The 14980-nt window shown below is 38.0% G+C and overlaps 1 protein-coding gene and 1 long non-coding RNA gene across 2 annotated transcripts in view; one reads left to right on the top strand and one right to left on the bottom strand.

The window, feature by feature from the left end:
* Positions 1 to 281: 281 nt before the first annotated feature.
* On the bottom strand, positions 282 to 11202 carry LOC111872297 (peroxiredoxin-6). Its single transcript, XM_023866023.2, has 5 exons — positions 10968 to 11202; positions 10709 to 10865; positions 8066 to 8283; positions 4555 to 4627; positions 282 to 1292 (listed from the first exon to the last, which is right to left on the bottom strand). The coding sequence occupies exons 1-5, from the start codon at positions 11051 to 11053 to the stop codon at positions 1188 to 1190; spliced, it is 639 nt and encodes a 212-aa protein (XP_023721791.1). The 5' UTR covers positions 11054 to 11202; the 3' UTR covers positions 282 to 1187.
* A 97-nt stretch (positions 11203 to 11299) lies between these two features.
* LOC111872304 overlaps positions 11300 to 14980 on the top strand; it is a 19666-nt gene continuing 15985 nt past the window's right edge. The window contains exon 1 of the long non-coding RNA XR_002844201.1: positions 11300 to 11377. This is a non-coding gene — a long non-coding RNA (uncharacterized LOC111872304). The remainder of the gene's footprint in view (positions 11378 to 14980) is intronic.

The raw sequence follows: 14980 nt of genomic DNA, 5'->3' as shown, positions 1-14980 counted from the left end.
GCTCCTATTAGTAAAGAGTTAATGGGACCAAATTTCAGCAAGTCAATTTCCAGGCATTTTCCATTTTCTTATTACGTCACCAAAATTTTCATGATGAACACCATCTTATTCCTGGCTTATTGTCATTGTAGTCATACTATTAGACTGATAAGAGGACCACTTGTTTGATGACAGAAGTCTGAATTCCAAATAACAGGTACATAATCAAGTAGTACAAAAAGAGGAACAACACATTTCGGTGGAAAAAATATGTATGGGAAATCAGAACTGTAGTGGGAAGGTAGCATTATTAAAATCCTGTATTTATTCCAAAATATATTCTACAATTATTTTTTATGGAACAATAAAATATCACTGAAATTATAAACATATGACAATTCTAATGCTGATTTAGCACACCTCTGAACAGTAGCAATGATAAATCAGGTTGCACTGTTACCCATGTGTGACTAGGAAATACAGCTGTGTGTAGAAAGTACTACACTTACATTTCTTAACACTAACCTCAACTTACTAATAACACAGTAAGGCATAATTAAATTACTTTCAAATTCCTAAGTATTAAGTCAAAATATCCCAGTGCAAGGTTAAGTACTGAACTGACACTTACTGGCCATCCCACAGATCAGGTGGTTAGTCACCGGTTTTCCACCTTGGTAGACTAGGTTTAATCCCAGTTTGGTTTATGTGGGATATGTGATGGACAAGGTGGAACTGGGCACATTTCCTCTGAGTGTTTTGGCTTCCCTTGCCAATTCTCATTCCACAAAACACTCCTTACTCACTATCTATTCAAGAATGGTACAATAGGCCAAACTGATCTCAATTTACCCCTACCCCATGAATTAAGAAAAAAAAAACGTCATCCAGATAATGTAACAAATTGTAATTATCTGTTCTATAAATGACAAACATAAATGCAATATTTGAATGCACAGAGCAATGAACATTTGATGTAAATCATGTTCCTCTGTCACCACAATTTTAAAAATCTATTAAAACCACTTTTTAAGTAGCTGAACTTAAAATTTATTTTAATACTAATTTCAGAAAGTTGGTACCTATGTGCACAAAATGTTCTTACAGATACAGAATGTTTATCTTATGTAACCAATGAACTCAATTAAATGTAGCTGCAAGAATCTTCAAGGAACTTGCAACAGTCAAGGCTGTGGAGTAACACCAAGTTATGGCTTGCCTGATGGGAGATTTACAACAAAGTAGCCTTTGGGGAAAAGACTGGTGGCTTCTTCATCTTTCAATGTTGGAAGCACCATGCATTCACCACCGGCCTGAAACAAAGAACACATCCACTTCAGATCTGAAACACAGGGACAGCTTTGCATAACCCCTTCAAATATAACCAATGCTCAGAACTTCTGCTTCACATTCAAAGGGTCCCTGATTCTAATATCAAGCAAGAGAGTGGCTATCCTGACCAAGTTTCAATGTTCTTCTTTAGTTCCAAAGAGTTCTACCTTCTCAGACATAATACTGTGTAGGCTGCTGAAATAATGGGTGTTAATATACCAGAAGAACTTGACACTTAGGGCAGTAGATCAGAAACACCTCGAAAGCTTTGAAATGTGGTGTGGGAGAAGGATGGAGAAGATCAGTTGGACCGATTATGTGAGAAATGAAGAAGTGTTATTTAGAGACAGTGAGCAGAGAAATATCCTACACGAAATAAGAAAACAGAAGGCTAATTGGATTGGTCATATCTTACGTGGTAACTGCCTTCTAAAAGAAGTTATTGAAGGAAAGATAGAGGGGCGGATAGAAGTGACGAGAAGACGAGGAAGAAGATGTAATAAGGTGCTGGATGACCTTGGGGACGGAAGAGGATATTTTCATTTGAGGGAGAAAGCTCTAGATCGCATCAAGTGGAGGAACTGTTTTGGAAGAGATTGTGGACCCGTCGTCTTGACAGATTACTGATGAACAAATGAATATACCAGAAGACAGAACTCTGCATAACCAGGTCTGTGAGAACCTCAAATTCCACTTCTTTAGTTTCTCTACGCAAATGTACATACATACATACATACATACATACATAATTCATAAATTCACTAATCCGCTGTCCGAATTGGACCAGATACTGAACTCGTCAAAATAAGACTTGATTGCAGAAGTACAATCGTGTGAACAGCAAACAACTGCACACAACCAAAAGCACCAAATAACCATAATTTACATTGTCATTCATAAACAAAATTACAAGGAATATAGTTATTAAATGTTATACATGTTTAGCAGAAATATATTCATCTATTGAATAAAAAGCATTTGTTGTGAGGAAACTTTTCGGTGTGCATTTAAAAATCTTCACATTATCACTCATCTATTCAGCTGTACAAGTGCTTTCTTCCATATCCTTTATGCACTTATCATACATACTCATTCAGTAATTCTTCAATCAATACTAGATAACTAAAACCAATGGTGGAATCAGAAAGCCAGGAGGCTTTGGAAAATACTTCTATATTCTTAGAGGGCCCTTTCTAATGTGCTAGAAGAGTAATGAGATTTGATACAAGCGGAATTTCTTTCAGAAGCTCAAATAACAAAAGCTGCATTTTATTTAGAAGTGATGGAACGATTATTGCAAATAATATGATGGGTCAAACCAGGCTTTCATGAAAACAAAGTCTTTCTTTTGCATAACAATGCACCTGCACATACCACGTTAACTGCTCAAATATTTATTATGCAAAAAGAGGTTACAAAGTTCGACCACCCCTCAAGATCACCAGGTTTGATTCCGACTGACTTCTGCCTCTTTCCAAATTTAAAATGAAGATGAAAGTGATTTTATACCATGCAAAAGAATGTGACCGACCATCTCGAGGAGACAGTTTTAGGGGGATTTCAAGGATACTTTCAACTACTAAAAGAGAGTTTGACTGTTTGACAGTTTCAGTCTTGTTCTTGTGGGGCACCCTCTCTGATGAGAGGATGGGTTTGTCCTCTGTCAGAGTCATTCTCTGTAGTAGTAAGTCATTTGTCATCAGGACGTGCCATAGCTCAAGAGGTTAGCTGCTAGCTTCCCACCACGGTGGCCCGGGTTCAAGCCCGGGTCTGGTCAAGTGGGATTTGTGGTGGACGAAGTGGCACTGAGGCAGGTTTTCTCTGAGTATTTCGGTTTCACTCAGTCAGTCAGTCAGTAATTCTTGGTGTTGAGCCCTATCTGAGGCTCATGACCAGATATTTATTACTCTTTGATACTTATGGTCTTATTTTTGTGGGGTGCCCTCTCTGACGAGAGGACGGCTTTATCTTTTGTATACACTGCTGGCCCTTTCCACACGTGTTCTCTTCCATAAGTCAAAGTCAAAGTCACATTGTGACTGATGGTCAGTCGGTCAGTCAGTCAGTCAGTAAGTCTTGGTGTTGAGTCCCATCTGGGGCTCATAACCAGATATTAATTACTACCGTTTGACAGTTACGGTCTTGTTTCTGTGGGGCGCCCTCTCTGACGAGAAGACGGGTCTGTCTTTTGTGTATGCTGCTGGCCCTTGCCAGCGCATTCTTTCTCGGGTCCGAGTCTCTTGGGACTTGCGACCATATTTTACTGTCTCAGATTTGAGACTTCCCTTTTCGTCACCTCCTATGACTCGCAGGGTCACGGTGGAGGTATTCGACACTGCCTCCACACAGGTGTTCTCTTCCATTCTCTTCCGTAATGGAAGCTGGTAACTGACATATAGCCTTGGCACTGACCACACAGAAAATACCACTTCCAGCAGTTATTCCATTGTCATGTGTTACACAGCCATTGCTTATCAATGGCTATTTCTCTGCCTCCACAATTTTTGCTTTGAGCATATCCAAGAAGTACACTGAAAACAGTATCCAGGAACATTCTAATGATCATCTTACAGTTTATATCACTAACTGATGTTAAGGATATACCCTTGCTCTGAGTATACTTAATAAAAGTCTGTCACCTTAAAGACTTTATAATCTGTTTACAACACCAAGCAACAAAGAATCTAAGTGCGACTATATGGGAAATAGTACTGACAGCAATTTAATTTACTACACAGAAGCAGCATTTCTGGTTGCATAAACAAAATTAAATATTTTGGAGGAGTGGAAACCTGGACATATTTGGAATGATTAAGTCAAGGAGCATAAGATATGCAGGCCATGCAGTATGAATGAACACAAAGTGTACTGTATGCAGGGTACTGGTGGGGAAAGCAGAAGGAAATATACCACTATGAAGACCTGGATCTTAAGAGAAATGGGAAGGTGGGTACAAAATGGATTAATCTGGCTAAGGATAGAGATCAGTGGTGGGCTCTTGTTAACATGGTAACAAACCACTTGGTTCCATAAAATGTTGTGAAATTCTTGAGTAGCTGAGCTACTGTTAGCTGCTCAAGGATTTGTCTCCATAGAGTGAGCTAGCAGAAGCCTGGATATAACCACAAACATGCAAGTAGTATCATTAAAATAATCCTCCCAGACATTGTAATCTGGTACCTCACCATGCAGGCCAAATATCAAACTCTATTGATAAACAGAATTTATGTTAACATCTCTTACCTTCCAATCAGCAGGAGTTGCCACCCTTTTCTTTTCTGTAAGCTGAAGTGAGTCTACAGCACGAAGTATCTCACTTAAAAAAAAACATTCAATAAGAGAGTACTTAATTTATCTGCTAGAAACACAATTATAATTTTGAGTATACACCTTGCAACTTGGGACTTCCCAAACTTGGTATTTTTTAGCTATCAATCAGTCAATAGCAATATGGCAGTCATGCAAGCTTATTACAAGGTGGGAGCAATACAAAAAATATTTAATGCAGGGTACTGAACTGTACAGAGAGTATGAAACTTCCATCACCGTTGTCACTGACATCATCGTCATCATTGTCATTGTCATCATCACAGATTACACTTTTGGCACACTTGTTACAAAGATTAAAACTGCTCTTTTCACTTTTTTTGTTGGACACCACTAGCATTTTCTGTCCTTATGTTTATACTGATACAGCAGATCTGTAATTCAGATTTCATGCATTACAACCTACTGTGTCCCAGTTACTTCTTTTATTATTATTATATTACTATCTTCCATTCTCAGTTCTTCCTTAATGCATACATTTATGATCCATCATTCTGCATTCTGCAACACCCCGTAAGAAAAAACATTGCTGCCATGTAAATTTTCTCAAAATTAAGGAGTTCTGGGATATGTTGCTGTTATAGTCTGGTAGATATATACTAACATTTTTGGAGGAACCTATCAATGAAACTATAAACAGTCACTGCCATGAGAACCTCAACTCCATTTTTCTCATTTGTTCTCTTGTTAACTGCCATCAAGTCAATGAACAGAAAAGCATACAAATGGCTATTATTGTAATACACTTTAACATGATTCACTTGTGACACTTCTTTAGCAATAGGCATTTAACAGTTCTACAGAAAAGTCTCTCTGCAATTTAAATACTCAAAAGGAATCACTTCTTTAATTTAATTTTTAATATGAAATTTATCTGGAAACATGTTATAAAATACATCTGCTATACTAAGACTACAGAAAGAAGTCCCATGGATCATGAAATTGACAGCATTTGAGGCTTCCCCTTCTCAGTTTGCTGTTTTATTCCCTTCCAGCCCCTGCTGGCCCAAGACAACAAGCCCAAAACACACGTCACTACATACGTACATATATATGTGTCAATGTCAGTGTCAGTTGGGACAGAGACCATTACGTTATCTTTAGGAAGTTAGTAGATTCTATTTCAACACGTTTCCCAGTTGCTTCAGTCAATAAAAATACAATACAATCACACTTCCAGTAGTAATATGTTTAAAAGGTGTTGATTTAAACATAAGTACTTCCATAACATATGATGTACACCAGTTTATAAACTTGATGAAGTTTATCAGCATTCCTATGACCAAATGGCTAGATGGAGAGGTAAATATAGGAGCAAAGTGAAGAATAAAGTGTACAAATGCGAGTGAGATGTGCAAGATATTGATCCATGGGACTTATTTCTGCCACCAAAGTATAGAGTTATAAATGGATTGAAACCTGCGGGACCTTGGAATGCCTGTGCCAGTGATATTTAATATTTACCTGTAGATCTTAGGGTCTATGTGTTACAGTATAATCCACAATGTTAACACCTGTGGCATCTTGTTGTAACACACTTTTTACAATGTCACTTGTTCATTTCCATTCTGAAACATTTTAATTATACAGAATGTCCACAAAGTCCCATCACGGTTTTGAAAAATTGTGGAGTGCAAACAAATTGAGCTAGCCACATGCGGTTTGTGGCAGATCATAGTGAAACTCTGGAAGTTTTTTACTGACCTCAGTAGACTTCGATGTGTGCTCCCTAGGTAGCACGGAGAACGTCCAGATGATATTCAAGCTCTTGCCATGTTCTGTGGAGCATGTCCACTGGAATAGCCGAGATCGCAATCCTGATACGGGTCTTCTGGTCATCAGGTCTGTTAACTGGTGTTTGGAACACACTGCTCTTGACATACCCCCACAGGAAAAAATCTGCGTTCTTAGACAGGACATTTCCAGGAAGATGGATCGGCAGAGATTGTCCAATGTCTTGGCCTCCATGTTTACCAGACAAAACACTACTGGATTTTTTCTGTGGGGTTATGTCAAGAACAATGTGTTCTGAACACCAGTTAACACTTCGCGGACCAGTGATTTAAATATTTAAATCACCCTGGGGACTGGCATTTTTAAACATACTACCCTAACTTGTGCACTGTTCACTTTAAAAATTAATATAAAATCTCCTGATTAATTTTTTTAACTAAAATTTTTGGAGAACACTGACCAATGCTCCTAGAAGTGCTTGAGGAAGTGCTTCTGGAAACTTTCCCCTTTGTGAAGTGGCATTACACATAACTTGCAAATGTAGACATACTCCTTTTTTTTGTGAACCATGCGAACAGGGCATTGCCTAGAAGTATTCTTCCCCTTGGAATGTTCACTCTTCACAATTTTCACAAGGGTATTTTTCTGCATATCACTCAAGAGTCGCCCTGGGGGGTCCACATGAGGCCTTCGTGGGGTGAGAGTTGATGGGCCCGGTTGTACTAAATCTTTGTGTGACCCTGGTTCTGCCGCCACCATCTGGACTGTAGCCCAGGCCCTTGCCACATTCATCAGAAATGCTCTGTATTTCAATTCTGAATCAGGGTTTAGATTTTTTTTAGATTTTTTGCTGTCCCCACAATGTTACTACACGCAATGTTATTACACGCATTATCGTCGGAGCTACTGTCACTTTTACTGTCTGTGGCCACAATTCTTTGTTGTCCCCCGTCACTGTCGCTGTCTGAATGACAATTAATCCATTACTACATGTCTCACAAGGCAGGTCAGTTAGGAGGAGGAGGAGGAGGAGGAGGAGGAGGAGAATTTGTCCTTGATCAATTCTCCCCACAAGCTACTGGCTGATACACACAGCTTGAAGAAGGCAAAGCATTTTCCTTTATAGTCGGTTAAGTAAACAGCGGGGTCAAGTTACTGACTGCTAACTACACATTCCAGAGTCTTATCACGCATCTGCAGGCGGTTGTGTGCAATGTAGGTGGCTCCAGAGCGATGTATAGTGTGTTGCAACTTATCGTGTTCTAAAAGCCTGTTAACACGCGAACGGTCCACCACGTTTAAAAGAGAAAAACCTTTTAAACGGTGCGCGGTCCGCAAAGTGTTAACAGACTTGATTACCTGAAGACCCATATTAGGAATGTGATCTCGGCTATTCCAGTGGACATGCTCCACAGAACATGGCAAGAGCTTGCATATTGTCTGGACATTCTCTGGGCTACCAAGGGAGCCAACATCGAGGTGCTGAGGTCAGTAAGACTTCCACAGTTTCACTATGATCTGCCACAAACTGCATGTGGCTAGCTCAATCTGTTTGTGCGCCACAATTTTTCAAAACCCCGATGGGACTTCGTGGACACACTGTATTTAGATCCAACAACTTTGCAAAGGACAGCAGAACTGAAACTTTAGTCAGCACTCTGGTGTCATAGTGAAATGATATGATAATACATACTCAAAATTTCGCCCAGTAGTAGCTGGATACAGCATTGAGAGACGTAGTTTCTTGTCTGGACCAATCACAAACACTGCTCTACATGTCAGAGGCAGACCATCTTTATCTTTCTCAAGGGGATCCAGCATCCCCAACTGCACTGCCAGGTCCCTACTCTCATCAGCAATTATTGGATATGGAAATCCATCACCAGAATGTTTTGCATAGCTCTTGATATCCTGCAATCACTTTCTTGTTAGAACTGTTCTACATTTCCAGAATGGTAATTTCTGAAACCATTTCCTTATAGTTCAGAACTATTCCAGGTTTGGTATGTAACTCAACAATACAGCATGTATAGCCACAGATTATAAATACAGTCAGAAGTTACAATTTAGACTTTCTCAGCAATTCAGTATTGATACCGATTCTTGTTCTGTGTAATGGCATAGTGTGGAAATAAACTGCATTGCCAATGTTTCAGAGGAAGATGCTGCATCCATCTTCAGGGTCAAAGTGACAGGATACTGGCTAGGAACACATGGAATAGTGAGAAACACAGCCCTTTATATATCAATGTAGAAAGGAAAGTGTGAAAACAGATGGGCTATGGGGTAGAATGGGATGGATAGAAAGGAAGGAAGGAAGGAAGGAAGGAAGAAGAAAGAAAACAGGCCGTTTATGAAGCATCTGTCTTCGTGGTAACTCGCTCCACCTCCCGTTGACCAGCAACAGTTAGACATGTCACATTATTATAACTATTAATAACTAAACTTGTATCATATGCAATTAAAACTGATTTGACTGAGTTATTAAAAATTTTACGTAGATCATTTATATAAAAGAGAAAAAGAAGTGGACCAAGAATGGACCCCTGTGGGACACCATGCCTTACAATATCCCAACTAGAAGTACCAATGTAACTCAAGTTGGTGACTCTCTGATATCTATCACATAAATAGGATGTCATTAAATCATGAAATTTACCATCTATTCCATAAAATTGAGGTTTGTTCAATAAAATCCCATGATTAACGCTATCAAAAGCCTTTTTTAAGTTGCAGAAAATACCACCTACGATTTTTTGCTTATTTAATGATTCTAATATTTCATTAATTAAAACATAGGAAGCTTTAGTAGTTGAAGATTGAGGTCTAAAACCAAAATTGTTCATTAACTATAATATTATGGTCATAGACACGCTGATTCAATCTGGATAATATAATCCTCTCAAAGATTTTTGAAAAGGAAGCTAAAAGGGGAATCGGTCTATAAATAGTAGGATCATCTTTACGACCACCCTTAAACAGAGGCTTAATCTCAAACTAGGGAGTTGGTATCACTGTTTCTGGCCCTGAGGATGGGCCTATGAGTATGGCTGACATCTTATATGCTCCCTAAGCTTGTGGGTTATGTTCTTCCAGAGTGGGTTCAATGGGGCCAGACAAAGATGCTCCAAGATTCTTTACTCTCCCTCTATAGGCAATATTTCCTCTTACATCTTACCATTCTCCCCTTGAGGGCCACGCCATAGCTGAAGCAGTTAGTCGCTGGCTTCCCAACGCAGCAGCCCGGGTTCGATCCTGGGTCTGGTCAAGTGGGATTTGTGGTGGACAAAGTGGCGTTGGGGCAGGTTTTCTCCGAGTACTTCAGTTTCCCCTGTCAATCTTCATTCCACCAATTGCTCCACAATCGCTTGTCAGCAAAGTTTAGTACCAACTTTTGCAGATAGAGGGTGCCGCGTGGTCAGCGCAACGAATCCCCATGGCCATTAATTTCGGTTTTCTAGACTGGAGCCACTGTTTCCTTGAAATAGTTCCTCAATTATCATCACGAAGCTGAGTGGACCCTGTTCCAGACCCACTACCCCACTAATGTCCATAAGGACATTAAAATCACTGAATGATGTAACATACCATGAATATGTCAATTAACAAAACTGGATATCAGAATATGATGACAACCAGATAAAACATCTGTGTATACCTAACAGTAAAATTCATTAAATCTGTGACAAAACAGTGTATCAGTAATGTCAAGGTAACATAAGCGGTCAAAGTGACAACCATACACATGATCACAAGGACATTAAAATCACTGAATGATGTAGCAGACTATCAATATGTCAATGAACAAAACTGGATATCAGAAAATGATGACAACCCGATAAAACATCTGTGTATATCTAAAAGCAAAATTCATTAAATCTGTGACAAAACGGTGTATCAGTTATGTCAAACTAGCAGCTATGGATCACACGAGCCCCTTGCCAACGAGATTACATGCCTTTAGAATTCATTCTTATGAAGGGGCAAAACAGTTCTTTAGTTTATGCAACAGATACATTTAGGGAATTTTCAAGGAGCATCATACATAATGGCAACATGTTTTCATATCAAACAATACAAACTGTCAAGTGATATATTCACTCATTAGCCTGCATCTAATACAATCAAACGCTGCTAACCGTTCCTTGTTTGTTCTTCAGATCAACTTAAATTACCTTTAAATTTCATTTGTTTTATGGTTATGCCCCTTCCATTAGTAATAATCATATCTTATGTCACCTGGACATGAAAGATCAGAGTAATAGCAACCTACAATTTATTTCTCATCTCCATCATCAGGTTTAATTCATACGATTTCTCTGCATCTTCCTCTTACCTGGATCCACTTCTTATGAGAATCAACAGAGTCACATGATAATGCAATAATTTTCACTCCACGTTTCTCAAATTCTGAAGTTAAATTTGCAACACGTCCCAGTTCTGTTGTGCATACAGGGGTGAAATCAGACGGATGAGAGAACAAAATCGCCCACCTAATATAAAACATATCACGCAATCCAAAAATTATATAAACTGGGAGTATCTTAAAAGAATACATTCCAATACATTGCGTACGGCTAGGTTGCAATACTCACGAATCTCCTATCCAGTCATGAAATTGAATAGGCCCACTTGTAGTGTCTGCTTTGAAATTCGGAAACTCATCTCCTAAGTTTACCATCCTGAGATATAGGATAATTAATACCACAAAAATAACACCTAATATAGTAAGTACTCTTCAAACAACAACCTAACCCTAACGACCTTAACTAAGCCACAACCAAGTGCTAATCTTCCGCCATATGACGTTTAGTACCAACTTGCAACTATCAAATTATCTATCACAGATTATGACACTTGAACTACGGATCCATCATCCGCTGTCTGGATCGGTCTCGATCGTCTCGATCGTCTTGATGATCATTATCTTCACTTGGCATCATGTCTAGTGACGTCTGGGGCTATTCGGCCATCTAACTCCATGAAGAAGAGCTCTTGTTGAAAGGTCAGCAGTTGCCCAGCCGCATTTCACGGAACACGAAGGTTTATTACTGTAACAACGGGCGTTTGGGTGCTACCGCTCCCAGTTCTGAGTCAGATGAATCCAGCCCATAACCCAACCTATTATATTTCTCTAACATATATTTATATGTTATTCTCCAATCTACGTCTAGGTCTTCCGAGTGGTCGTATTCCCTTAGGTTTTCCTATCAACGCCCTGTATGCACTGTTTCCCACGCATTTTAAATACCCTGCCCATCTCCTTGACTTGATCATTATATTTGGCGAAAAGTACAAACTACGAAGTAATTATAAAATTTTCTCCAGTCATCTATTATTTCTTCCATCTTGGGGTCAAATATCCTCCTCAGACATCTGTTCTCGAACACCCCCAGTCTTTCCTTATGTTCCTTATTGCCACAAACGAAGTTTCACACCCATTCAAAACTACAAGTACAGACTAAATCATAGTGATCATAGTTTTGCGCATTTTAATTCTTGCGTTTTTAAACAGCAGACTAGAAGAGAATGTTCTGAACTTAATGGCAGCAAGCATTACCCGAATTCAATCTGCTCTTAATTTTCTCGTAAAAAAATTGATCTGTTACTATCCTTCTCAGATATTTGAACTTTGCCACATTTTCAGTGGATGTAGTAGCTATCTTTATGTTATGATTTTGCCCTGCATTTTGGTGATGAGACAACATACTCATATATTTAGTTTTCTCATTGCATATTTCCAGACCAGCTTGCTGACTAACTGGTCTTTATTTTTTATTATTATTGTTCCTTATAACAGTTGTATATTATAGTGACAAATCACAGTGTAAATTTTATGTGACTTTGATGTGTGATGTATTTATTATTATTTTTTGACATGTCCAGTTGTGTTCACTTCAGTTATGGACGAAAATAAAGTTGAAATTAAATCATCTGTATTTTTCTTCATGGTACTTCTGTTATCTCCCAATAAATTTATATCATCAACATAGACCAGATGCTAATGTGTCTCATTCAAATTCAGCCCCATCTGATTTTCTTAGACCTTCCTAGTGGCGTATACTAAAGCCAAGTTGAAAAGCAATGACAAGAATCTTCTTACTTTAGATGATTTTAAACAGGAAAAGTGTAAGGCAGGCATTTATGCATATAGATTGTACCATAGGTTTCATTTCAGCATGTTTTACTTGTAATTGGCCTCACTAGTTTCATGGGTATACAAATCTCAATGAGAATTCTGAATAATATGGTAATCTCAGTTATGTATGGGATTAACCTTAAAATAAAGATTCTAACTTCATGCCCTTACTCCTTGCCATATTTGTGGAACTTCGTTGGTATATTAGTATTCACACTTCAATGTCTTCTTCTCATATTGTGTTACAGCACTACATGTTTTTACCTAACTAGCCATCATCAGGTGTATAAAATATTGGATTAAAGTAACCTGCTGCTCTGTTATCATGCTGTTCTGCTTTTCATTTCGATGTAAAAAGGTTCTAAAATATTTTATTTTAGGCTGTTTTTAGATTGTCATCCCATTGTTACTTCATTTGTATTCACATGTCTGGTGTATCTATTGTATAATATGAAATGGATTGGTTATATTAGTGTTGTATTTATAAGATAGATATTATAAGTTATATTCTGTTGTATCGCTGAAGTTGTGATGTTACATACGTTTGGTTGATCACACATCTTTGATGAGGCAATTCTTTCTTATTCTAAGTATAATTAATGAATTATGATCTCAGAACATAATCCTTAGCCTCCTTGAATCAGTTCTGCCAGAATCTGAAAAACACCTGGTGATCTATACCTTTTCAACTTCTAAACATTAATTTCAATCTCAGAAAGATTAGACTAGGGTATACTGGCTCAGCTGCATGTATTTCGATCTGCCCAACACCACTAACCTTATGTACACTCACGAGCTAAGATAAGTAATTTTTCCACCTATTCAAAATACTGTTGGTTCTGCAAGCAAATCACCATTCTTATACCTTACAAGTTATATCTAGGTTGGTGATCCTTCTCAAATTAATTTGTACCTGTAGATAAACTTCTAATGTTCTTGTTCTTAGTGTGTGTTGCAAGCTTATTAATTTTGTCTTTCATATATCACCCTCCCTCCTACCCACTTTTGTTCATGAAATGTCTACTAGCTTCATGTCTTACATTGTTCAGATTATTTCCATCGGATCCAGCAACCACTGCCATGCGGCTTCATTCAGTCTGAAGTTTTGAACATCCTATGTCGAACCATAACTTATGCCACTTCCATTCATAACAACCTAGACTCTACAAGTAATATGTTTTTGGACATTATCCATTGTCTTCTATTTGCATAACCTAGACTCTCTTCAGCTGAAATTTTGATATTCTAATATTTCCCAAAACTCTACTGTTATACACACTATCATTTAAACAAGAATAAAAGATTGTTATCTTATCTGCTTATCTTTAATACGTATTAAAGATAAGCAGTGACACACACAGAGAGAGCCTACACAGAACAATACCTGAACAGCGATAAAACAAGAAGTGGCCGCTGCAGCACTATAGACATAGGGCGTGTACCCCGAGAAAATTTTAATTTTAAAAAATTTGGAAAAAGAAAAAAAAACAGAAAAATTATAGACATTTGAATTTGAATTGAAGTTTTAAAAAAGTGCCAATTTTAGAAATCAAATTGACGCGTGTAGGTTAACAAAGATTTTATACATACATACAATTGGAAAGACTGGTGATTTTTAAATTTTAAAACTACGAGCAGTGTAGCAGCTACGTAAGAATACACACCTGATGATGGCCATTTAAGGCCGAAACATGTAGTGTGGAGGAAGGGAAGAAGAAAGAACTACAATTAAATTGTTTCACTTAAGACGGAGTTTGTCTCATATATATTGTGTGAGTGTAACAGAATGCTTAAATATAATATTGTAACCAAAAAGAGATTTAGTGGATTTGACTTTTTCATTATGTTTTTCACAATGATTTGTATGGTAGAATGAAAGAATCTTCAGTTTCAGTATTATATTATTCAGTAGGCATATTTTAGAACTGACATGACTCATTGAGAGTTCAAGTCTTTTTTAACACCTAGAAAAAAATGATGTCACACTGTCTGCTGTCCAAATAGTTCTTTGAATTGATAAAAAGGAGACATGTGTAAAGCTTTTCCTTTTCAAACAAATTAATTTATTCAGTGGTTACAATGCACTATTCTTATGTTGCATCATCATCATCATCAGTAATCTGTCAAGACGACAGGTCCACAATCTCTTCCAAAACAATTCCTCCACTTAATGCGATCTAGAGCTTTCTCCTTCAAATGGCAGTATCCTCTTTTGTCCCCAAGGTCATCCAGCACCTTCTTACGTCTTCTTCCTCATCTTCTTGTCACTTCTATCCACCCATCTGTCTTTGCTTCGATAACTTCTTTTAGAAGGCAGTTTCTGCGTAAAACATGACCAATCCAATTAGCCTTCTGTTTTCTTATTTCATGTAGGATATTCCTCTGCTCACTGACTCTAATTAACACTTCTTCATTTCTCACATAATCGGTCCAACTGATCTTCTCCATTCTTCTCCAACACCACATTTC

The sequence above is a fragment of the Cryptotermes secundus genome, unplaced genomic scaffold (assembly GCF_002891405.2).
Source record: "Cryptotermes secundus unplaced genomic scaffold, Csec_1.0 scaffold848, whole genome shotgun sequence".
Taxonomy (NCBI): Eukaryota; Metazoa; Arthropoda; class Insecta; order Blattodea; family Kalotermitidae; genus Cryptotermes; species Cryptotermes secundus.
Note: the sequence above shows the minus strand (reverse complement) of the source record. Positions and strands in the feature narration are given on the sequence as shown.